This window comes from Anopheles gambiae, chromosome 2 (assembly GCF_943734735.2).
Source record: "Anopheles gambiae chromosome 2, idAnoGambNW_F1_1, whole genome shotgun sequence".
Classification (NCBI taxonomy): Eukaryota; Metazoa; Arthropoda; class Insecta; order Diptera; family Culicidae; genus Anopheles; species Anopheles gambiae.
Window position 1 is genome coordinate 99,542,831 of NC_064601.1, and position 24,385 is coordinate 99,567,215.

The 24,385-nt window shown below is 45.8% G+C and overlaps 2 protein-coding genes across 6 annotated transcripts in view; both read left to right on the forward strand.

Moving 5' to 3' along the window:
* LOC4576316 (uncharacterized) overlaps positions 1 to 3,128 on the forward strand; it is a 104,067-nt gene extending 100,939 nt beyond the window's left edge. For all 3 annotated transcript variants that reach the window (XM_001237804.3, XM_061642505.1, XM_061642506.1), the window contains exon 6: positions 757 to 3,128. In XM_001237804.3, coding sequence (XP_001237805.3) covers positions 757 to 2,134 — 1,378 coding nt within the window. In that variant the 3' untranslated portion in view covers positions 2,135 to 3,128. The remainder of the gene's footprint in view (positions 1 to 756) is intronic.
* A 7,944-nt stretch (positions 3,129 to 11,072) lies between these two features.
* Positions 11,073 to 24,385, forward strand: part of LOC1276989 (thyrotroph embryonic factor) — a 145,173-nt gene continuing 131,860 nt past the window's right edge. For 2 of the 3 annotated variants that reach the window (XM_061647560.1, XM_061647562.1), the window contains exons 1-2: positions 11,073 to 11,216; positions 14,781 to 15,957. In XM_061647560.1, coding sequence (XP_061503544.1) covers positions 15,855 to 15,957 — 103 coding nt within the window. In that variant the 5' untranslated portion in view covers positions 11,073 to 11,216; positions 14,781 to 15,854. Of the gene's footprint in view, positions 15,958 to 24,385 lie in introns of all 3 variants that reach the window. The other variant, XM_061647561.1, reaches the window with a different exon arrangement.

A 24,385-nucleotide genomic window follows, 5' to 3' on the forward strand; every position in this document is an offset into this window, starting at 1 on the left:
ACAGGAATAGCATGCTCAAGCGCGCTGACATTAATGCATTAATGTGTTTGACATGAAGCAGAAGAATAGCAGCATAAATTAGGCTCGGGTTTGGTGGGAAAAAAAACATTACGGAAATAGAAAAAAAGAAGAATTTTCAACATATCGGTGCGGCGTGGGCTAGAATTTCATGACCGATGCAATTAATTCGATTGGCAATATATGCTGTTCGGCTTGGTGTGCTTATTTTAACCACATTTATGCGCTCCAATTGAGCCGTCTGTCAACTTGGTACGCTCGCGGCAGTGTCTGAGTGCTGCCGGAAGGCAAACTCTCCGCTGCTGCTGCTGCTGCTGCTGCGAACCATGAGGGGCCGGCCGGCATGTGGTGTCTGGTAATTTTACGATCAACACTTTCTCGTCCGTCTTAAGAAGCGTAGTATGTGTCCCAGTAGTGCCAGAAATGTGATACTTTTGCGCTGGCCTGGTAACCGATACCATCCCGGTAACTGCAATGACCGCGACGGCGGCGGAATGGGTGTCAAACGAGAACGACACGCCGGTGCTGACAGCGTTATATGTCTTTAGCAAATCGGTGCAAATATAAATCAAGAGGATAGAGAGAGAACTGGCCTTCCCGCAGGCGTCATAAGCAGGCAGATTATCCAATTGGCACCACATCCAAAACGGGTTGAAATTGGTGTCGAAAGGGGAATTTGTCTCGTGGAGGAGTAACAAACTCAACTAAAGTTGTTTCTTACCTTTTTTTGTTTTTCAGGCGACGCTCACCGAAACGAACCCAGACTCTGCCAATTTCCAGCAACGAAGTTGACCCGGAGAAGCTGGCCCAGGAGGCGTTCCGTTTGCTACGGACGGTGCAGAATCTGCTCAACACACAGGAGCCGACGCTGGCCCAATCGACGAACGCACTGGACAGCCTGATCTCGGCATCAACGGCGGCATCCAGCTGCGGCAGCAGCACCACGCTCACCGGTGTCGGTCTGTCCGCTTCCGGCGCGATGCTCGGCAGCACACCGACACTGACCGGAGCGGGCGGCGGTGGCAACGGTGGCGGCGATGGCGGTCGAAGCGTAGGAGTAGCGAATGGACATGGCGGTGGAGGAGGAGGTGGAGGAGCCGGCGGGGGAGGAGCTGGTGGTGGTGGAAGTCATCCGTTGGTGAACACCCGCAGCACGGTGGGCTTCAGCCGGAAGCTGAACATGCGCGGCAGCCGACTGTCGGTGCGGAGCAGTACGGCCGACTCGGTACATTCGACCTCGTCCTCCACCAAGACGGAAACGGACGAGGACAATACGGATCGACCTTCGCCACCGCTCCTGCTGTCACATCCTCACCATCATCACCACCATCATCATTTGCTGCAGCACCAGAATGGAATAAACGGTGGCACTGCAGGTGGTGGCGGAGGTGGAGGTGGAGGTGGCAGCAGTAGTAGCAGCTGCTGCAGCAGCACCTCGGGCAACGGTAGCCTCAATGGGAACGGGCACCATCATCACAATCCGGCCCACCGGTACAGTGCGAACATCGAGCGGATCAAGGAGATGATGATATCCAGCTCGGCGGAGGACGAGAGCGGCTTCAGCTCGATGAACTCGTTCCAGGAGATCGGCCTGCCGCTGGTCAACTCGACGATGCTGTCCTCGGTCGGTAGCAGCCACGGCGTTAGCAATGGGTCGCTCGGCGGCGACGGATCGTCGTCCTCGAACGAGGGAGGAGCAGCTGCTGGCGGTGGCAGCAGCAGCAGCAGTAGCACCGGCAACAACAGTGCGTTCGGCGGCATGTCGGAAGATTCGTCCGAGCTGCGGGAGAACACCGTCATCCCGACGGCGGCCATGAACGGGGCGGCGAACGGGGGCAGTAACAGCAGCGCCAACCGGTTGGGCATTCCGTCCTCTCCGTCCGCAAAGTCGGCCAGTGGGCAGAGCGGGGGTGGTAGCAACAATGCGTCCACTGTCACTGGCTCCGGTGGCGCGTCCAGCGGTGGATCGCCACTGCGCGTCACGCAAACGGCCAGCTACGAGCACCACACGCACTTCATCAACCATCGGCGCTGGGACTCGGCCCCGGTTGTGCCGCCCAAGCTGAAGATTCACGCCGGCGAAACCGATACCGTGTCGCGGGTGCTCTGGGTGTAGCAGAGATAGAAGCGGCCGGCGACCGGTGGTGTGGTCACCGAGCGCCGTCGCCCCGTAGGTTTCCTCGCATTTCTTTCCCACTGCATTTGTGCACTGTGAATACGGATCTCGTCGCCCTTTCTTTCCCCCCATGTGCCGAGTTGTGGCTAGAAAAAGGGGATTGGATGTCTCTTTCAGCTTTTTTTTTTTGTAGTTTTGCAATTTTCGTCACTCATTTGCGTCCTCGAATTGTTTCCTTTCTGTCGTCCAAGCTCTGTATAGTTTTCATTTTCTTTTGTATATAGTTTACTAAGTGGACACACACTGTACTTTGTGCTTACTTTTAAGCATACTTCTGTTGAAAGGTGACATCGATTGGTTTTTATATAGGATCCTTATTCGAAAGCGGAAGGAGACAAGAGATAACCAACACACACATACTTAACATACTTGTCGCATTGTCGAGATACGTTCGAAGGAGAATTATTCATTGCATTTAATTAAAAAAAACCCATAATGGATGGACAAAGCCGTCGTACTACTACTACTACTACTACTACTACTACTATAACAATAATCCCATAAGCAAACCGTACGTTTTTACCGCGTAGCACTGTACGACAATTTTCGAATCATTTTTACGTCGCAAATAGGCAAAATGCGTATGCGTGGGGAATTAGAATTGTCAGAGGAATTGTCGTTGCTGTTTAGATACGAAAGTACTTTATTATTTTGTAAATTTCGAATTAAACGTTTTCAATGAGTAGGATACGAATTCGAACGCCAACAATCGACCCAGAAGAAACAGCTTAGTAGTGAGGATGAAAGCGAACGCCTGAATGCTCCCATGTACTTGACACGCCAAGTATACTGAGTACGCCGAATTTAAATGGGCAGCTGCATGTATGGGATATGACATCGATGGATGAACGTTTTTGATTCAAGATAACGTAGCTGTTAAGAGCTGTGTAAGGAGAGGAAGTATGAATACATGTTTCATGATATTGGGCGGATATAGTTTCGTTTTTCGTTTTTCGTACCCACAACCACAACCAAAGCCGGAAGAAGGAAATGCAAAGAATGAGATGAATTTTGAAGCGAGGATCGAGCGAGTGAACGTAGGGAGGAGTAGGGCAAGAAGAAAAAAGTAGTATAGAAAACATAATGGCTTCCACATAATATCATCATTGATAGGCGCAATTAGTGAGAAATCGAATCGACACGACAAAAATCTCATCCGTGCTCTTCTCGTCTCGTCAAATGCTTATTACATCGCGTGCGTAAGAATAATTCCTTTTTTTTTTAATTTATGAGTTTCCATGTGTATTTGTAGCATCATGTGCGATAATTTTAAACCGTGACTTACGAGAAACGACTCGGCGACGGAGAGCGAGAAGCTCTAGGAGAAGAAAAAGGAGAGGAGAGTACAGGAGGTAAAATAGTTTTCCAACCAATGCAAAACGGATGCAAAAAATAAACGGTAGTGATAGAAAGGCAAATGCGTATCTTCGTAGCGTTATATTATAGACGGCATTTGGTGGGATGTTGTCTGCATAACAATACGAATACGTCCAGCATTTAAAACGCGAATTAATGTGAGCAACATAACATGGAATACTGTTTGTTTTTGTTTTTTTAAAGCAAAATGTATCGCAGCATCTGGAGGACAATAGCTACGTAAACTATAGGACAAGCACTACTTAGCGCGGCAGCAAACGTAAATGCTACAATGTGAATACAAAATAATTTAAAACATCAAACGGCGCGTCAAAAGGAAGACACAGGAATAGCAAATAGAGGGAGTACGTAATAGTGAGCCAAACAATTCAATAAAAAAAACACCAACATAAACTAAGCAAAGTAAATGCACCACTCTCTCAACAAAAACGTTCTTTCTTCTACACTTCCTTTTTTATGGTACAAAAACTGCTGATCCTGATTTTCTATTAGTCGATCGATGGTGCAGTGCAGGACACAGGGCAGAGGATAAAGGTCTGATTTGTGAGCATCCCTTACAGCGAAGAGATGAAAGTGAGGCTATTTTTCGTTAACCATCTGTGCGATAAATTCAACCATTTTCGAAACAATTCCCCGATACTGATGATGATGGTAGGCATTTTTAATAGACAAAAGATGTTAGGTATATTTTAAAAACACAGTTTGAGAGCAGCAGACAACCTAAGCTACCGGGACGAACGGTAACAAGTATTCCAAGGATCATAATTTCCAATTACTACACATACACACACACTAACTGATTGATCGCTGTTATTATATTACCCTCCCTTCGGTGTACCACTGGAACTCTACTTACCATCTATTACCGCTAACACAACCACTACTCGAACACTAAAATAAAGAAGAAAAAAATTACATAAAACACAGAAATAGTAGTTGTAGCACTTTGTATTTTTATTCAGAATCAATTTTCCTATATTTGCGGTGCAGTCCCGGGACCGTGTCATTGTATTTTTGTATATTAATAATTCTATTTGTATCATTTTTAAACGTTAAAATTTAAATGCTCTCAATTTGTTGTTTGACTGCTCGATTGAGCTTCCTCAGTTTGCACTGTGAACCAGCAGAGGGCGCAAACGTCGTTGAAACATTTCAGCGCAATCGTGTGAAATCTTTCAGCACTATGGCTCGAGCGTGAATTTTAGGGACTAATTGTGGGATCTTTTAATCAATTTGTATTCAAAATAAGTTTTTGTTTAAACTTTACAGACCATAATTTAAAAAGGAGTTGCAATAGATACAATTATTTTAGTTTCCATTTAACTCATTTTTCTGCTCAAAGTTCGATTCATCATGCAACATGCACACGCAAGGGTTAAGGCGTACCGCCAGAGCAGCAACAAACAAACAAAAAAAAACGGCCTACGCGTGCAGCAAGTTAAAACAGGCCCCTCTTATCATCTTCCCGCCATCGAAAGTCACATGAGAAGCCGGTCTGCCTGTATGCGTGCGTTTATGCGTTTGCACTGCATTTGAATGTGTTTGTAAACGGGGAAAACAGCGATCGGTGGCCGCGTGTGCGTACCAGCAAAGCGTAAACCACCCCGGACCACGTGCTGCTGAATTATTTATCGAAACCGGTCGTGAGGGTGGCCTTTTCGTGTGGCCCGTCGGCTCGGCCTGCTGGGACGGAACCGCCCGGGAACTTTGGCAAATGGAGCTTCATGTGTCGTTCGAAGGGAAATTACAACGATGACGTTTGACCAGCACGTAATGGAGCATCAGAGACCCTTCCCTCACCCTGTGCTAGACTGTGCCACGCCGGCGGAGATATGCACATCGCAAGATTGTGGGTAAAAATAACGAGCGAGAGAGGAAGCCTCTTTTGCGTGCACGGGCGCGTGCAGCCCGAATCGGTGGCGCACCGAACTCTCCTCTCCTCGAGCGAACCGCGCGGGACCGGGATCGAAGGTCGTTCGAAGGGCGTAGATAGGCGACGATGGGCGACGTACGGGCCAATCGGGCGTCCGACCACGTGGTGCGCCCGCTTCGGTGTTCGATTTCCAGCGATCCGCGTGTGTGACCCGGCGTCGTAGGGGGTTCCACTTTTTTTCTATTTATCGGTGTGTGTGTGTGTGTGTGTGTGTGTCTCTGAGGATAACATTCCATACCAGCTGGTAAAACCCCGTCCAAGGGATTCTGAGCTCATATCGTACAGTTGCTCGGCAAATGCAAAGTACACAAACGATCCTCTGCTCGATCGCGAGCCGTGAAGGTTCGTGTTTACGTCTTCCTGCTTTAAAAAAAAATGTAATGTAAAATAACACAAAAACCACGATTGACGAACGGCTGCAATGACGTCACACACACACACACACACTGGGCCAGGGCCGGTAAACCGAAGAAGCGGCTGGTTAGAAATATTATTTTTAAATGCATGATCTCGCACCGTCGTCTAGCGCGCGTTGAAGATGATGCATCAATCTTTTGGCAGCCGTGTGTGGTAAAGCAAAAATCACGGAACGATGCGCAAGTCGCTACCACACACGCAAACACACACATTTGCTGTCTTTGGCGCATACGCAAATGAAATGTGCGCGACGCAATGGAGCGGTGTCTTGTTGTTTGTTCGCTTGGCTTAAGTTATTGGCTTAAGTGGTCCTGATGACCAACGACTCAGTCAAACACACACACACTCTCGGGGGCTCTCTCTCTCTCGCTGTCTCTTCTAAGAAAAGAGGGAAAGGGAGAGAAAGAGTAAAAAATGAGAGAAATAAGGCCTCTCTCTCTCTTCTAGTATGGCATGCGGGACTCGTGTTAGACCGTTCGGAGAACGATGTGGAGAAGAAGATACCAGACCAGAGTTGGTGGGGCCGCTTTGGGGATGATAATGACGGACGACCCTCACGTGACAGTAGTGGATGTGGTCAAAAATATTGTCGATTGCTCACGGTCTCTCGGACCAACCAACCCCCGCGTGAGGGGTTTGGGGATCGTTCTTTTTTTGCAATGCTCTAACGCTTACCGTTCGCCGGCTTTGCTCACATCGTTCACACCAAAGCAGGCACTTTTTTTTTGGTTTGGTGTCTATACCAGGGAAGAACAACCGTTCTGGTAAAGGAAGCTATAAGAATGTACTTAAATGTACATTGAACCACAATCTATTGGAGTTTTGAGGCAAGATCTTACAAGAAGGTGGCAATATATCAGATTTGATGGGCAAAAAGTCAATTGAAGCTGTTGCACCAACCAATTATAGAAACTAAATCTTTACAGTTGTGTATGATGTTTGGACATCACGAGTCTTCAAACATTGCAGTAGGATAATCACACATAACTTTATGAGTTGCTAGAAGTGATTTTTTGTTTACTTATGTCCTATTTACAATTTTAGAGGAAATAATTAGCATACATTTTATTGACAGGATCAATTTTCAGCTACGGACTTGTTGGAGCATGGTACAGAAAACCTCTGGTTGTAAGGCTTTGTGGAACTTTTAATAGATCCCAGAGAAAGCAGCGCCTTGGATGATCATGTCAAACATGTTTGAGGTTTAGTATTGAAAACCCGAACGATTTGAGACCTTGTTAATGATATTGCCCAATAGAAAGCCTCAATTTGTACCATTTTGAAGGATATATTGGGGGCTTCAATTGTGTCCAATATCTGAAATTTCGGAAAGATCCGACTCGTATCATTCCAAGATGACTGCACTTACCGTATTTATTATAAGAGAATAAGTACAGTTATGTATGGTATTTGATCCACGCCTTAAATCCTCAACTAAACAGCATCTCTAGACACTTTTGATTTCAAAGCATATCATTCAACCGGGACCGAACAGTCAAGCGCTGCTGCAAGATCCTTTTCCGCTGCGCAATCGCTTACATTGTATCGCGCAATGCGTCTTACAAAGTCTACTTTCACTGACACCGGTATTGGATACCGCTCTGCAGTGAGTTGTGCTTCCCTGCCCGGTCTAATGATGTTTATGCGCGGTTAGAAACAGACGGCGCAACTCACCCCTCGTTCGATCGTCGGTCCAACCGGTCTAAGCTGACAAGAGCAGACGGTTTTGTGTATGTGTGTGTGTGAGTATTGTAACAGCGTCAGGAGAGGAGGTCGGCACGTCAGGTGCTTTCGATAGTGAGCAACATTTTATTAGGTTGTAACGACTGCATTACAATGCGAATCAGTTTTATAAAAAAAAAAGTGATTTACAGAATAGGAACCTTTCTTGCGGGTTAAAACATGAAACCAAAACCGGTTGAAAAATATGTCCCCATTCTTTAATCACAACACACAGCACAACACAGCACGCACCGTTGCAAATGATCTTCAATCATCATTCATTAGCGTGGTAAAGGGCCTTTTTTGCTACCGCCCCCGGGGTGAAAAAAAAGAGTCTGCCATCCTCCACCCTCCAACCTGATGAGGGCCACACTGTTTAGTATCGTTTATTGTTCTACTCGGTATTGTTCGGTGCGCGCTTGGAGTGGCCACTTTGGGGAGGGGATCGAGGGGAACATCCAATCCCACGTTTGCGTACGATCAGTGCTGAAGTGGATATTGCAATGTAACGCTTCTTGCGTCACAATAAACACGATCGAATAGTACGGTGACTTGGGAGGGGAACAGGACGCTTGGGAGTGGGTGGACAGGGAAGAACAAAAAACTGCAGCACAAGCAAGGGCATCATGTTTTCGGTGGCCGGCAAGCGGTGGCAGTTTGACAAATGAGGCAGCTTTTTCGTTTGCTAAAGTCGGGATCTACAGGGAGAGGGAGAGTAGGTTCTAGGGGTCGGGGGTTTGTTTTTATTGCCATGCTGCGCTGCTTCGTAAGGGGGAGTTTATCGTCGCTATGTGTCGATAAAAGCGCGCATTGTTACAAAGGATCATGTTGAGGTCGAACCATACCTCGCAGACTGTGATACGTGTTTTTGCGACAGTTTGAATATTTTGGATGTGTTCCCGTGTTTGGAGGAGTAATTTTGTTTCATTTTGAAGTATACAAAAAACCTCCCCTTTTTAGCATCATTAAGCATAGGTCTCACGCCACAGAATAACCGGAAAGGTCAAAAGGTTGTCTAGTGTTTGTGTCTGTTGTCACTGTTCACTGTATATAGCTTAAATGCCCTGAATCCCCACAATCTTCAAAGATTGTTCTAGAAGCATGCAAACTTCGAACGAACCCAGGCTTCCGGCGCCAAGTTCCAATTTTTTTCTCTCCATTTGGCACAGTATTAAGTCATCATGCCGGGGGAGCTTTCCTGCCGTTGCATACGCATAAACGAGCTGTTGTGCGCATCCACCTAACCCAGCAAAACATTGCGTATGGAAATGGGATGCGCATACGGATGGGCCCCCGGAGGGCGGAATCTGTTTCGGGATCGCTCAGTTTTCACCAGTTGCTTTAGACATTTCATGCACTGTTTGCACAGCCGCTGGAAGCTTCTGGAAGGGCTTCTGTTCGACGATTCGGAAGGGATCGACGATTAGCGGACTTAACCGAGGCAGTTAAGTTTTATGCTGAACGGAACGTAGAATTAAGTTGCTTTGTTGTTTAAGTTGATCGGTTGTTTCATTGCTTACTCTCGTCGGAGACAGCCTGTCAAACAAGAAAGGGGATGAAATGGCAAATGGAATGGCAAAAAGAAGCCAAAGCAGAAGTAGTGCAAACCATCAGTTAGACCTGTTTGAAGAATTTGGCTATGGAAAGATCGTATGGAGAAATGGAAGAAACGATAGAAGAAGATATGCCGATGAAGTCTGATTAACAAGACAGAAAACAACTGCTAAATGAGAAATGGTAAAGAAAGGTCTTAAATGGAAGAAGCAAAATAGAACAGACACGAAACGAAAGAAAGCATAAGCATATGAATAGATAAATAAAAACAGTCGGTGAAAGAGCTTTTCGGATCCAGACTGTTTAAAAAAAAGAGAATATATCATTAAGGAGATTTTAAAAATCATCTATTCTGTTATTTCAATATAAATTGTTTTCTATTGTTGCTTCGTTAGTATGTTTAAGTATCATTTTTTTTTATTAACCATTTATATGTTGTAACAGAAATTCCTCAAAATTCGTATATTTGAAATTGTTTTGGTTCCCTTTCAACTATTCAACAATTTGTTATCTTCTGTGTGTTCTTTTAAGGTTTTCTTTGTTTTTCTAATTTGCTGATTAATTTCCATACCTTTGTTTGATATTTTATTATTGAAATTAAGTAAAAAGAAATCCTAAAGCAATATTTCAAAACACCACTAATACAACTAGCAGCAACCATCGAACGGAGGTTGATCGTTTTGGGCTATTTTCTCAATTTCATCAATTTACACCGCTACGCATGACTTGCGCGAGCGGGTGCGTGCGCCTGCACAGAAGCGCGCAGTGTGGTGAGCCAAAGAAAGGGCACGTCTCATGTGAGTTTGTGTGTGTTTTTGTTGTTGTTGTCGTTGTTGTTCTTTCACCTCCCTGCTTCGAACGTTCGCTTTGGGTGACGAAATTTGAATAAGGTTAACGCGGCGGGAACGCAATCAAACCAACGGCGGGAGTAGAATGATCGGCCCAAAACCTTCCCCGAAACATACCATTGGAAGAGTGTGTGTGAAAGAGAGAGAGAGAGAGAGAGAGAGAGAGAGAGAGAGAGAGGGAGAGAGAGAGAGAGAGAGAGGGAGAGAGAGAGAGAGAGAGAGAGAGAGAGAGAGAGAGAGAGAGAGAGAGAGAGAGAGAGAGAGATGGTACAAGAAGGACCACGAAAGAGAAGGAAAAGGGAAACATAAGAAATGCAAAAAAAACAACAACACCGCATGCGATGAGAGCAGATAACGAACACGCTGGCTGGTTTGACCGTCTTCGGGCGCAGGACTAATGCGTATGTTTTATTTTTTTGCGCCTCGGCTAAACGGCTTCAGCTTAGGAGACGGGGAAGGGTTTTTTGGTTGGCTTTTAAATCTCTTCTCTCTGGCTTGCGTACCCGTACACGAGTGTCTAATCTTTGTCTCTTTTTTTTCAAAGCCTTCCAAGCACATGGTTCGAATTGTCGATGTGTTGGAGTAAGAAATCAGTTCTAACGCGATTGTTTACGGTGTGTTTAGAATGAGCGAAGCAAAAAAAAAACCTTAAAAGGAGAGTGAGAAATTTAATTTAGAGGAACTCTTCTTATGAACATTTACTCGTTTGGGCTTGAATGGTACTTTTTCTAACCTCGAAAATCGAACGCGTTCCCGAGCGCGAAAGCCGCGCGGAACCACATGATCCAAGTAAGCCTATCATCACACTATCACACACACACACGGCCTAACACAAAAAAGCGCGTGTGGTGTACACATCACCGCGGCAACAACACCGGGAAGGCACACACAAACACACCTTTTGCTTCGCGAGATAGCTCGCGGTTGTGACGTTTCGCGGGGTCCGTCTGCCCCCATCCCGGGGTAACACGACCCCTTGCCGCGTCGCAGTAGGCCGCGCTCGTATCACGCACTTCAGCGCCGTGGTGCTTGCTCCGTGTCAGTCGTTAGACAAGTTTGCTGCAGACCAGTTGGCCGTGGTGTTGAACTGCCCCGAAGCCGCCCGGGCACAGTGCGCTCCATCGCGGAATTCTATTGTTTTTGCGCTCCCGCCCGGTCGTGTTGTGTATGTGTGAGTGAGTGTGTGTGAGTGTGTGTGTGTGTTGGGGTGTTTTGTTTTTCTATTGAGTGTTGTGAGATCGAAAGAAATTCGTTCTAGAACGAACTCCGCGGCTGGAGCCCGCGTTGTGCTCCCGCGTGGTGCTCTAATGGTGCTGGCGAGCAGTTAGCTCTCTCTCTCCTTCTCTCCATCTATCTGTCTCCTGTTACCCATCTACTCTTTGCACTCGCAGTGTCTCTCTCTCTCTCATTTTATGTTGCCTTGGCAGAGAGAGAGCGCGCAGAGAGAGAGAAAGAGAGCGAACAAGGGCTCACGTGTACACCCGGTGGATTGCCGGTGTGTACAGTGTGCCGATGGAGACAGCAGAACCGCGTGCGCAATGGTCGCCTAATACTACCCGCCGTGTGCGAACTCACCCCCGGAATCGAGCACTAGAACGCTGCTAGGAACGGGCCAGTTTGTACCAAGAGTTTTTCCTCCCTTTGCACGGAAAATGCACGGTCGAAGAAGCATTAGCTAGCGCGTGCTGGTATTTTGTTAATTTCCTAAGTCCAAGATAACCATTAAGTGTTTGTTTTATTTTATTTTGTGTGTGCAATTGCCTGTGTGTGTGTGTTTGAGAAGACTTTTGTTGTAGCTAGAAAGCACTCATGTGGGTGTGGGTGGAATCCACTCAGGCAAAGGCAATAGGGATAGAAAGGATACACGCGCGATTTTTTGCACATTGGTTGTCGAAAAAGAAACAACAGAAAAAAAGGTGCACCTACGACCCAATGGCCTCGTTGTGATAGTTCTCTCGCAATGTTTGTATGAGAGAGACAGAATGGAACTCTCCGCACTGTGAGTGAGCTTTTAGCCTCGCTCAAAGGCTACGTTGTTGTAGCACACAGCAGCCCAGCAAACAGGACAGGAAGAAGGACATGACAGCATTCTGGCGAAGGAAAAGCAATTGTGTTGTGTACCAAAAAAGTGAAGTGAAATCGAAAACGATGACTTTAATGCTGTGAACACTCTGCCTCCTCCCCCCCAATCCGGTGGGAACTTTGAAAGAAAGAAAAAAGGGCAATGAAAAGGCGCGAGTGTGGTGTGCGGTGTGTGAGCCTGTCCCGAAAGCAATAAAGTTGTAAGTTGTGGTGCAATTCGGCAGAACCCGTCAGAACATTCGTCCACTTCTGTTCCGTGATTGGTTTTTTTTGGGGGTGGTGGTGGTTAATGTTCCCTGTTTTTTTCCTTGTTTTATGACACTTCCGCAAGCAGTTCGTGCGTATCGTGCTGTGCGCTGAACGTGATTGGAACGAAACAATTGTGAGTGTGGAGAGCAAAAAACAGGGACACAAAAGCGACTATTCCCTTTTTTTCGGTACGGTAAAATGGGGCTAAAGAAAGCAAGAATCGAACCCGATTTTGTGTGTGTATGTGTGTGTGTGTGTGTAGAAAGGAAAGGGCAGGAGGAAATCAGGGCTGCAAGAGAGCAGGAGAAGTTCTAATCGAAAAAAGTAATTACAGCCCTCAAACTTTCCTAGAGCTTCGCGCTCTGCGTCAAGAATCGATGAAGCGCTGGGGGTCGGGGGCAGAGTGTGTGAGAAGCGTTAATGTTCTTCCCTCGAACCTCCCCCGCGGAAGCGTTGGCAAATGCCAAAAAAAAAGGTCCTGTAGGAGCAAGAGAGTGTGTGATTGAGGGTGTGCAAAGGAAGAAAGAAAATCTTCTCGCCCTCTCAGATGCGTTACAAAAAGCAGCTCTTCCCAGGATTGTGAAATGTTTATGTTTGCACGAGGGACACGTGAGCGTGAATGGGGCAGCATGGTTTTAAAGTGTTTGGGGATTTTCGCTTTATTCCCCTTCAAAAAAAGGATAATTGTTTTTTTTTATGTTTAAATTTATTTATTTATTTTTTTATTCTTACTTATTTGAACATCAATACGCAATTCTTTATTTGCGTTTCGTATTAAAATGCGTCTCGCGTCTTATCAGTGGATTTCCCACCACACCTAGGCTCTTCCGCCAAAGTGCCACACTTTTGACATTGTAACAGTTTGTTATTATTGTTAGAAAAATGTTTTTGTTTGTTTTTCTATCAGAACGCGTGTGTGTCTGTGTTTTAGTGAAGTAGTGTTGCTACTACTACTCTTCAGTCGTACTGTCTGCTACACACATACACTTAGCAACAGAACGATTTAACACCAATACGATTGCGTTCACTATCTCTCGCGCTCTCCCATTTCTAATCGAGAGAGTTTGCTCGAGCTCGAGGAAAATGTGGCCCCGCGGTACAAAAAAAAAGGGCCCCACCAACACAACCGAGCGTGTTGCTGTGCGGTTCAATTCGCGCCCATCGATGGGGGCTTACACACACACACACATACACACAGGCCGTCATAAAGAGAGCGAGAGAAAGAGAGGGACAGGTTCGGATTTGCGCCCTTCGTCTCGTGTGCACGTGAGCGATTTTTCCGCGATATCTAATGGTTTGGCTGTGGTGTGGAATGAGAATTTTAATTTCCTATGAAAAAAAAAAAAACATAAGAGCTCTAGGTACACGTGCAAGAATTCATTTTCTTTGTTAAAAGAAAATATAAAAATTAATTAAAAAAAGGAAAAAGAATTGAGCACAATCAAAGTAGGCATTGGCGCTGAAGTGGCGCGGCTCGAACTGCTCGATCTGCTCGAACAGTGCTCGACGACAGGCTTCGTGGTGTGAAGGGTTTTTATTTTCCCGAGCCGATGGGAAAAACAGGCAAATTTTCCGCGAGAGCGCGCGCGGAGCGGGTTGGCGCGAGTGAGAATTTTCCGGTGCAAGAACACGATCTCGAACTGTTTGAAATAGCGTTCCGAGGGAGTGTGTGTGTGTGTGTGTGCGTGAGACTGTATTAGAGAAATCTATTCTCAAAGAGAGCGAGAGAGCGGTGTGAGCACTCGAGCAGGCAAGGCAAAAAAAAAGAAAGAAAAGAAGCAGAACCAACCCTCGGGTGCGGGTCCGCCGTGCTCGGTGTTGGACAGGTTCGGCTCAGTTAGTAGTAAACCGCGGCACGGTGTAAAGGATAAGGCGACGACGATTCGGGCAAACCAATAATAACCACCACCACCACCACCACTATCACACCAACCGTTCCTTCGGCAGCTCTTTTCTCGCGATTCTTGCCTTGCTGCGTTTCGTGCGTACTTGCGTCCGTAAACCGTCCGTTAAAGCGCGTCCGGATCGGCGTGCCAAAGTAAAGCCACAAGCGTGCTAACGCTAACGCAAGTAGGAGAAAGCCACCGCGAGCCGCCGCAGGGAACCGAACAGATGACACTGTCGAAGGGGTTCCGGGATTGGGAGTACTTCTAGCGCCAGCTATGCAACCACGGAACACCCCCTGGCCGGTCTTTTGAGTCTGCAAATTCGAACCCCCGTTGCTACGCGTGTGATACTACTAGTGCCTCGTGTGGGACGGTGCAAAAAAGCCCCCTTTTCTTGGTAGCCGATTGGTTTGCGGTGCAGTTTGTTGTGTCTTCTCAACCATTTACAATCCCATTGCGAAAAAGGGTTCCACGGAGCGGCTTTCCATTCAACTCAACTTGGGATTTCTTCATTGCAGTGCGACATCGTTTCGTTTCGTGTGCCTGATGATCATCCACTGCTCGGTGTGTCTTGCAGCTGCTGTTGACCACGTCCGACAGTGTGTGCAGTGTTGATTGTGTGTGTGTGTGTGCGTTGTGTTGTGTGTGTGTTGTAAGATGATCGGTGCGATCGTTGTTAAAGCGTTTCGATCGTACGGCAGCTAGGGTGGAATTGGGGCTTTGAGTTCCCAATTTTCCCTGTTTTCAAGCAACAAGCAGAAGCCTCCCAGGATTCGAAGGCGAGCACGCCTTGCTTCCGACCTTCCACCCCTCCCCAAAAAGTTGGCTGTGTTGGCGTGTACTACTACTACTACTACTACTACTACGATCAGAAGTTAAGGTGTGTGTGTGAGTGTTATTACTACTAGCCAAAACGGTGAATTGTTGATCATATAGCGCATTAAGTTTGTTTGTTACTGTGGGAAAAAGAGTGAGAAAAGGAGTGAAACAAGAAAACACCCCACGTTATCACAGCCCGAATATAACCCCCCCTCCCCACGTGGTCTCTAAGATTCTAAGTGCGTTTTTTGTGCGTGTGTGTGTGCGTTCGAGTGCGTTTTATGTGAGTGTGTTTTGTTGTTGTACGCGAGTGTGCTTTAAAGTCAAAATCAAAGCAATACAAATAACAAAATAGATAAATATATTCACAACTTTACAACGTCAGCAATACAGTACAGGTGAAGAATATTTTGAAGCGAACGACAACCTCTGAAGCCAAGCGTCCCAAAGCGCCCCAAAGCGCCCCAAAAGTGCAATAGTTCAAACGTCGCGCTAACCCAAAAAAAAAGAAAGAAAAGCCTTTGGGCAAGGCACAACAACAAAAAAAGAGAGGGCTACGGGCAAAGTTGGCGGAGCTAGGCCGGAGCGGTGGGTTTGCGACCATTTCGTGGCAGGAAAAGTTCGGAACCACGGCGGCGAAAATAGAGCTGCCCGTAGTGAGAGCGTCCGACGTCCCGCTGTTCTCGTGGACGCCGCAACAGCAGCAGCAGCAGCAACGCAGCAACCACTGCGGTGGCTCATCCGCATCGGCATCGACAGCAGCAGCAGCAATCATGAGCGATCGGGATCGAGCGTCGCCGACGTTGATCGAGACGGGATTAAAGACGCTGATAGGCGGCCGCGATAGCAATTATCCGCTGATAAGCGGGACGAATGGTGAGTGGCGAACGGGGCTGTCAAGGATTACACAAGTAAATGTTGCATGTTTGGGAAGTGGGAAGGGGTTGGGAAAGAGAAGAGTGTAGCTCGGGCAGATAAGAGGGCTCGCGGCTGATTACCGACCCGACCCTTTGAGTGGACTGTGTGGACTTTGAGAGAGAGAGCGAGTTAGCAAGCCGGTTGGTTTTGTAGGTTAGGTTAAAGAATCACTTTTGCCGAATGGGAACGAATCTCGGGCCAGGAGTGTCATGCTAACCTGTGGCAAAAAATATACACTTATCACTTGCATTAGCTGATCCATTTCCAACACGTGTTCGATTTTCGGTGGAATCATTATGATCGCAGGGGAATATTTTCGCTTTCCACCTTGCCGCGGGAACAGGGAGTGGGATTTTGCGAAAATTAAGGTTATGCCGGTGGCCCAGTACGCACACACAGACACGCATACGGCTCGGGCGCCATGATGTGTGGCAATCGATTTACGGGCCACGGGTACGGGATGGGTGAGGGTTGCTAGGGAGCAGAGGGCTTTTTGCGAAATTAATCAATTTTTGCGAATGAAAATTGAAATTCGATCGCTCTACATGGACGGTGAGCAATGGAGGGGCAAGGAGTGGAGTGATGGGAAGGGATGCTGGAAGAGAAGGGGGGGGGGGGGGGGGGGCTGTCGGGCGAAATAGACATAATTTGTTTGACCCGGTTTTGGGCGGTGTGCTCTGTTTTGGTGCTGTGGCGTTGGCAGTTTCCGTGTCGTGTTGGTGTGTTTTGGGGTTATTAAAGGGCTTAATAATTAAATTGGAAAGATATTGTTCAACTAATTCATACATAAACTCTAGTGTTCTATGGTGAAGCATTGCTTGAGTTGTTAAAAACTTTACGTAAAGATTGCTTATTATTTCTGTCTCTGAGCGCCACATGATGCTCTGAAGCTTGATATTCGAGCAGAGTGTTTTTAGCAGTCGAAATAGTAAAATGAAGAGTATTTTTGTCGCCTAAATTGCTTGGGCAACTCCCTACTATCCATCAAAATACAGCAAACAGACTAGAGTTGGGTAAATCTGATTCAGATTTATGAATCTGAATGAATCTTTGAAATGATTCAATGAATCTGAATCTCTGTTGGTAAGATTCATGAATCTCGAAAGATTTATGAATCTCGATACATTAATGAATCTCAATAGATTCACGAATCTCAAGGGATTCATACATCTCCAAACATTCATCGAGCATGAGCTTCTTATTATTATTCTTCTTGGCGTAAGAATCTACGTGATCATGCCAGCCTATATATGCTTTCGAACAAGAGGCGAAAGAACTCCGTTGGAGCCAAAGCCTCTATAAACTATTCAAACAACATATGCTTTCGAGTTTTGCTACGGGAAGACGGTTCATGCCAGACTTGAACCCACGATGGGCATGTTAGGTGGGATCGCGCAAACTCAATATTTTGAAAATCATACATCTCTAAGGATTCATGAATCCCTGGAGATATGTGAATTTAAATGGATTCTTGAATCTTTCGAGATTCATAAATCCTTGAAGTTTTTTTTTGGATCTTTTGGGATTTATGAATTCTTTAAGATTCATAAGTTTTTTGAGATTCATGAATCTTTGAAGAGTCTATTCGAGATTCGAATCACTCATCATTGAAGATTCATATCAATGAATCTCAACGAAAGATTCATGAAACCCAACACTAAAACAGACAGCACTATGTGCAATATCATTCTTTGTGAATTGTTCATTATTTCAAAGCCAAAAGCTTCTGTGGGTAGTTGTAGATCATTTCATGTTTTAAAAATGTTTGTATTGTTTCAAAATTAACCTTAATTAAGTATTAGAAATGTGGCTTGTAATTATATTTGAATTTAACTATTAGAAATTCTGAACAAATGATTAACTTATTCAAAGAGGCTTAAGGCAAACATGACAAATATTTGCAGAGGCGAAAAGCCTGATTATAAAACTACCTTAAACAAGGCCCAACCAGAAATCGAATGTTTTGAAACGAATGGGAATATTTAGAGATACTTTAGGGATACATCAAATGCTGTATATTACCAACAAACCAGAGACATAGCTTTAGATGTCCATAATAGCACCATCATCGTTAAAATGTGATCCATGTAATCCATTTGCAAAGTATTCTGACTTTAGTACTAATAAGTAAAGCAAGAATTAGGCTCTCTTTTTTGTGGAGCTCGTTATATAGATGAGAAGAACAGTATCTAGGGATGGCATAAAACTCGTAATAGTGGAATAATATTACAGTCATTGAGATGTTAAGAAATAAAAGCTCGTTACGCTGTATGCGATTGCTTCGTCAACATTAATATTTGAACCATACACCTTGCTTGATTTGAAGTAGCAACAAAACGAGCAAATTATACAGCTACTTAAGTGACTGTAAAGATTTGAACCCCCTCCTGGCCGCACTGGTTTTCGTTCTCCCATTACATTTTGTATCACAACATTGTCTCTCCCCCAAGCACATCAACGCCCTATCGTTACACTGATCTTTATGATCCTAGCTGATTTGATCGTCTGTGCCTGCATCCCAGGGGAATGATTTTCTATAATTTTAATAGACACCATTAAACTCGACCCACTATCCCGAAATTTCCTCCGTCCGCCCAATGCGGGCAAGGATTCTTTCGAGCCTTCCCGGACATCCTCGGACGGACATAAACGAGCCGCTGGTAGATCGATAAAGCGCCCCACGAGCAGGAGAGCTGCACCGTACTGGCGAAGATGTCGAACCGTCCAGCCCGGCCGCAATCGGGCGGGAGGCATTTGCTTGTTTTACGACTTTGACGGAGAGTGTATCGACGAGCGCGCGCTGTTCGCAACGATTGCGCTATGTAACCGTCCCTGCGAGAGCATCGCGTTGCCGTTGAGCAACAAAACAAAAAGGAGGGAAAAATCCGGTGAAAAGTGCTTCACGTAAGGAGTTTGCCAATCGATCCCACTGCAAGGTTAATTCGCTCCGGGAGCCAATGTTGTTGGGATTTTTTTTCTCCCAACCTACGCTTACCTGGCCTATACCGCACAGCGGTGTAAATCCGATAGCAGCAGTAAAGAAGGGCGGTGGGGATCAATAACAATCTTCCCTTCCTTTTGCGCTGCTTCCTTACGTCCTGCTTGTTTCTCCCGTTAAAGGAATGAACATTGCAGCCTGGTTTGCCCTGTTATGGCTAAATAATTCGAAGAAATCCCACAAAATTACACAAATTGTACAGCGTGTAGGTACAAGTATGTGTGTGTGTGTGTGTCTGTGTGTATCGATGCGAAACTGGACGTGGCATGGAACTTTCCCGCCAGGCAGGGAAACCACAGACGACAGACCTGACCGACCGGTGCGGCTATTCCGATAATTACCTGTCGTAATCGGTTTCGTTAGACAGTTGGCCGGCGGGGGGATTGAGAGAGAGAGAGAGCGAGGACTGCTGGGTGGTACCATCAATGGTACCTGGTGGTAGAATGACATCGGTGGTGTAGGTGGGAATCGATTTTATGAAACATCGACCGTGTGTTACATTTTGCCGGTACTGTTCATTGATAAAGTTATAAGGGCCAAGTTTCTCCGATCCGGTGCACAATCGTCTCACTCGTACGGCGGAAACACTGCTTGCAGAAAGGAAGGAAAATAAACGGAAGCTTCTAGCATGGTGTGGCGGTACTGTGGGGATGCTGGTGGGTAATTTGATGGGCCTGTGACAAAAATGCTGCCGTTACGGGATGGCGGTTCGGCCGACCAATGTGCAGAGGGTGTCCGGTTTGTGCAGCGCAACGATTGTTTGACTGCACTGTGCTGGTGGGTGAAAATTATGGACTTGTCTGGGAAAAGGCGCAGGTTGGCAGTATCTTTTTTTATTATTATTACAGGGTGATGGGAGAAATGTTTTGCGATACGATGCACTCGGTTGTTACCAGCTCGGGAGAGTGTCATTATCGTTAAAGGTAATGTGTCACTAGAGCCGGTAAGTGTGCAACACTTTCTCCTGGAAGGTGTAATGAAAGATGCAAAACGTTGCTCAAAATTAGTACGATGTTGTATAAAATTTAAAATGTTGTTATATCGATCGAATCATGTGAAAAATAGATTTGACACAACACAACGCAAAAGCGAGCAGAAAACACTTAAAGAATACAATGAATGAATGAAAGTATTCAATGGATGAAAAAATGCATTAAAAAAACAAACATAGAGAAAAAATGAATCAAGTAATGGATAAATAACGAAAAAGATACGAACATTTTAGAATAGAATAATAAAACAGATGAAACAAATTTAAACAAAACACTTTGATTCCATGTTCAAAGTGTTTTGTTTAAATTTAAAGAGAAGAGAACCAAGTATAAAACAAAACAAAAAAAAACGTTAAAAACAAGGAAAAGAAGTGAAGCATGGACATCACAAAAGATAAGCAAAGAAAATTTTAAAATAAAAAAAACATAACAAAACACACGACACAAAGGAAATGAGATAATCAAACAACGGAAATAAAATCAAAGATGAATATAGATAAAAAGACATGCGAATAAAACATGAAAACACCTGAAACGTAGGAAAACGAGACTACCAAACAACGGAAACATGACAAAAGATCAGATAAAAATGAAAAAAGAACCTCTAAAAACACACACAAAATGCACTTTGCAATAATTGAGACCGTAATCCAATTATACGATGTACCAAAGTGTAAAACCCCATTTCTGATTATGCTTACAAATTGTGAGATAAAATCAGACCCGGTGTACACAAACGAGCGGCAACAAATAAAGTTCTAACAAAAGAAGAAATAAACCACATATGCACGGCGGGTACAACCATACATTATAGAAGAGCACCGGCGGGGTTCGGTGGATGCAATTCATTCCCTCCCTCCCTCGTGTTGTCCCATGTCACCCGCCGCGGTGCAAATAGTCTCCACTTAATAAAATGCGCAACGTGCGCATCACCATCGTTAGCGACGACCGCCAGCGGTACTCTATGGTAGCCCGCGTGTGTGTGTGCATTTTTTTCTTCTGTTAGTTTCCGTGCCACTGTACCGCCGCTGTGCTGCAGGGCCATCATCATCAGGTTAAGCGTAATTATTGTGAACTATCATTATGTCATTTTATTACAGTGCCCGAGTCTCGTGTTGTTTCCCCCTTTTTTCCAACTGCCGACATCGAAACCGACGAAGCTCCGGTTCTATGTGAAGGTGAAGGCGTTTACGTGTGTGTGTGCTTTAAACCCAACTCTTTAGTAGCCCGCTGGAAAAAAGGGCACCACAGCAAGGGTGAAGAAAAATGGAACCGAAGAATGGAGGTTGGTAGTGGTGGTAGCAGCAATTTGCACGCATCGGTCTCTGCGTAGTGCGGGTATGTGGGTGTGTCCGTCCGCCGTTGGTCGCGTGCTGGGAAATTTTGCGCCCACGCAATTCTTGGCCTGCGTTTTTTTTTCCTCTGGGGGCTGGGGGTTGTTTCGTAAACAGAAATTCAAATCGAAATAGTTGAGCCGAGCTGATGGTGGAGAGGATAGCGTCGGGGAAGCATGGGCGGGCGAGGCGCAAGTGTGCGAGTGGGTTTATTTTTAACGTAGCGAAATTTTCTCATCAACCCCCCCCCCCCCCCCCCCGCTGCCTGGAAAACAAGCAGCAAAACAAAGGGCTCGGGGAAAAAAGTGTAACGGGTCGGAAAATTCGTAAACATTCTGTGCCAATGTGGTGGTGCTGCACTGATCGAAATTTTTGTCCACGCTGTCACACCGCCTGTGCAGGGGCGTGCAACGATCTGTTGAAGGGAAAACTGTGCGCTAGGGAGGGGGTTTTGGGAGGCTGTGTCAGTGTGTGATGTTATGCTTTGTTTAGCAATTTCGCATAATAACGCGCGGAGGCGGGAAAACGCCCGGCTCCTCGGGGTGGTTGAAACCGATCCCCCACAAATGCTGCTGCCCGGCGGGGAGCGCAATCCAATCAAGGTATGGGATGGGGCGGAGAATTGCTCCCGTGCGAGATTGTTTGCTCTAGTTAAGCATATTTTTCTCCCTGCCTGCATACACTGCTGCTGTTGCCAATTTTCGTAGTTTTTTTTTTGTTGTTGCGCCGGGCGGAATTGTTTTGTAAATTTACATTCCGAAATTTAACACCAATTAGTTCAGCTCAGTCACAGTGTGTGCGTGTTATACTCCAATGCACCAAAACAAACACATTTAAACAATGTTTTGAACACGTGTGTGAGTGTGTGTTTTAGCTTATCGTGTAACGTCAAATGTAACGATCGATTGTCGAGTGTCAATCGGGCACTGTCCGGAACAATTAACGCGTCACCGTTTTGCTGTTAGCTTCCAATAAGATTGCGATAGTTTAAAAACGGTCCACTCACACACGTACACATTGCCCGCTCGGGTGCCTTCTTGATGCTTGCGCGGGTGTTTATTACGTGTCGGAATAATGGAGCTGGTTTTGGAAAAAGTCCAAAGTAATTAAGCCCGACAACTTGGGTCGTTTGAACCGGCGTGGCGGCGTGGCGGTGCAAATTTCTAGCGCAGGAACCGTCCAGCAAATGGGTCCGGTGTTTTATAGTTTTGTGTGGCAGCTGTCGGCATCGTTTTGGCGTGTCAACAATGTAATTGTGCGCGGGCAGCCATTTCTTTTCGGCAGTTCGGTTTGGCGCGAATGAACGCAGAAATGGTCGCGATGCGGAAGCTGGGATCAAGGTCAAGGGCATTTAAGGGGTCAATTGCGTTACAAAGTCATCGTAACATGCTGTATAGAGAGCTGGACTAAGATTTGCATCATTTGATGAACACAGGTTATAAGTTAGTATGTGTAACGTTTGGATTTGTAATCGTATCCTACAGTAAGCCCAGCATCATGACGCTTTTGCTGCAACATTGAACTATTTTACAGACGTGTACTTTCAGAGCACGCCGCTTGCTTTTGGGATACTTTTCAGGGGTTTAATAATCAGTCGAATCGTTAATTTGCCTTGCCATTGATACAATTAACACAAATTTACACAAATCACACAAACTTTTATTCCTTATTGGGACTTTAGTTAACGCACAGTTGTGAACACGAAGCATTTATGTAATAAGTTGATTTTTAGCCCTAAAATATCTACATTTCTGTCAAACTGGTGTTAAAATCGGAGTTGTTGAATTGTGTTTTTATCGAAACAAAATTAATAACGATATTCTAAAAATAATGACAATATTCTAATAAATTGTACGACATGTTTGCTCAAAATTGAAGGGACCTAGGCATGCACATCTGAACATTCAAAATTGCTTTCCCTTTTTTCTGTAAGAAATCTGTCTCAATTAATGTCAATTTTCCTTTGTTTTTGTTAATGATGAACGAACTCGTGTAACAATTTGTACTAATAATAACGTCCAGGACATTACAACGCCAGATAAGAGCCAAACTCTAAGAATGAACCAATTTTGCTTCATGACTCTGTGATGAAAAGCTACAAATCACTTTACTACAGCACGGCGGCCTATCTGAGGCAATCAAAATCGGGCCGCGCTTGTCCAAATATCTAGAGCCGTGCACGATAATAGCAAGGTCACGTCGCTCACTCCACCGAAGCAAGGAGGGATCCGCGTGCGTGCGTGTTGCGGCCGGACCGACCGAATCGGTGGAAAAAGTTAATCATCGATGAAAAACAAAACCGTACACCCTCTGTACCCGGAGCGTGATATGCGTGGTGTCCCCACCCCACCACCATCGTCATCCGTTGTGCGCGCGTACAGCGTACAGTTCGAAGGGCGCCACAACATGCAAAGGTTATCACGGTCCGGTATGTGTGTGTGTGTGTGTGTGTCTATGTAGAGTGCGTCCGCTTGGTAGCCGACCATGTGTTTTCACGATTAGATCGTGCGTCCATCAACAGCGAGTCCTTACCAGTGCGTCGTGGCAGTGCTGCTTGGGAAGTGGCCGGCCCGGGGAAGGAAATTCGCGCCAAGAAACTTCTATCACGGGGTTGATTTCAACAACATGATAAACACGGGCTGTACTGGGGTGGCGCTGTTTGTTACAGTTGTTTCACTTTTCAACCGTTGCTGGCCACCCGTTTGACGCGCCAGCCCCGTTGGTTTTGTATCGTTAAATATTTATGAACCGATCGATAGCGTAAAAATCCTTCGGGATGCGGGAAGTGAGCCCCAGGCTGCTCCTAATATAACGCAATCTATTTTTGTGTTGCGTTTTGCGGTCGCGTTTGGAACGGATCTTTCGATGACCGTGCGATGCGTCTGGAAGGCGAAACAGTTGGGCCAATTGACCTCATTTTGTTTGCCCACTTGCTTGCACTTGGCCCGACTGGGACTAGACTGAGTGGAGATGTCTTCGTTGCTGTTCGGCCGAGCGAAACGGGAGCCTGCCAACTCTGTGTGTGCGTGTTTGTCCCATTCCCGGGCTCACAAAGCGAGCTC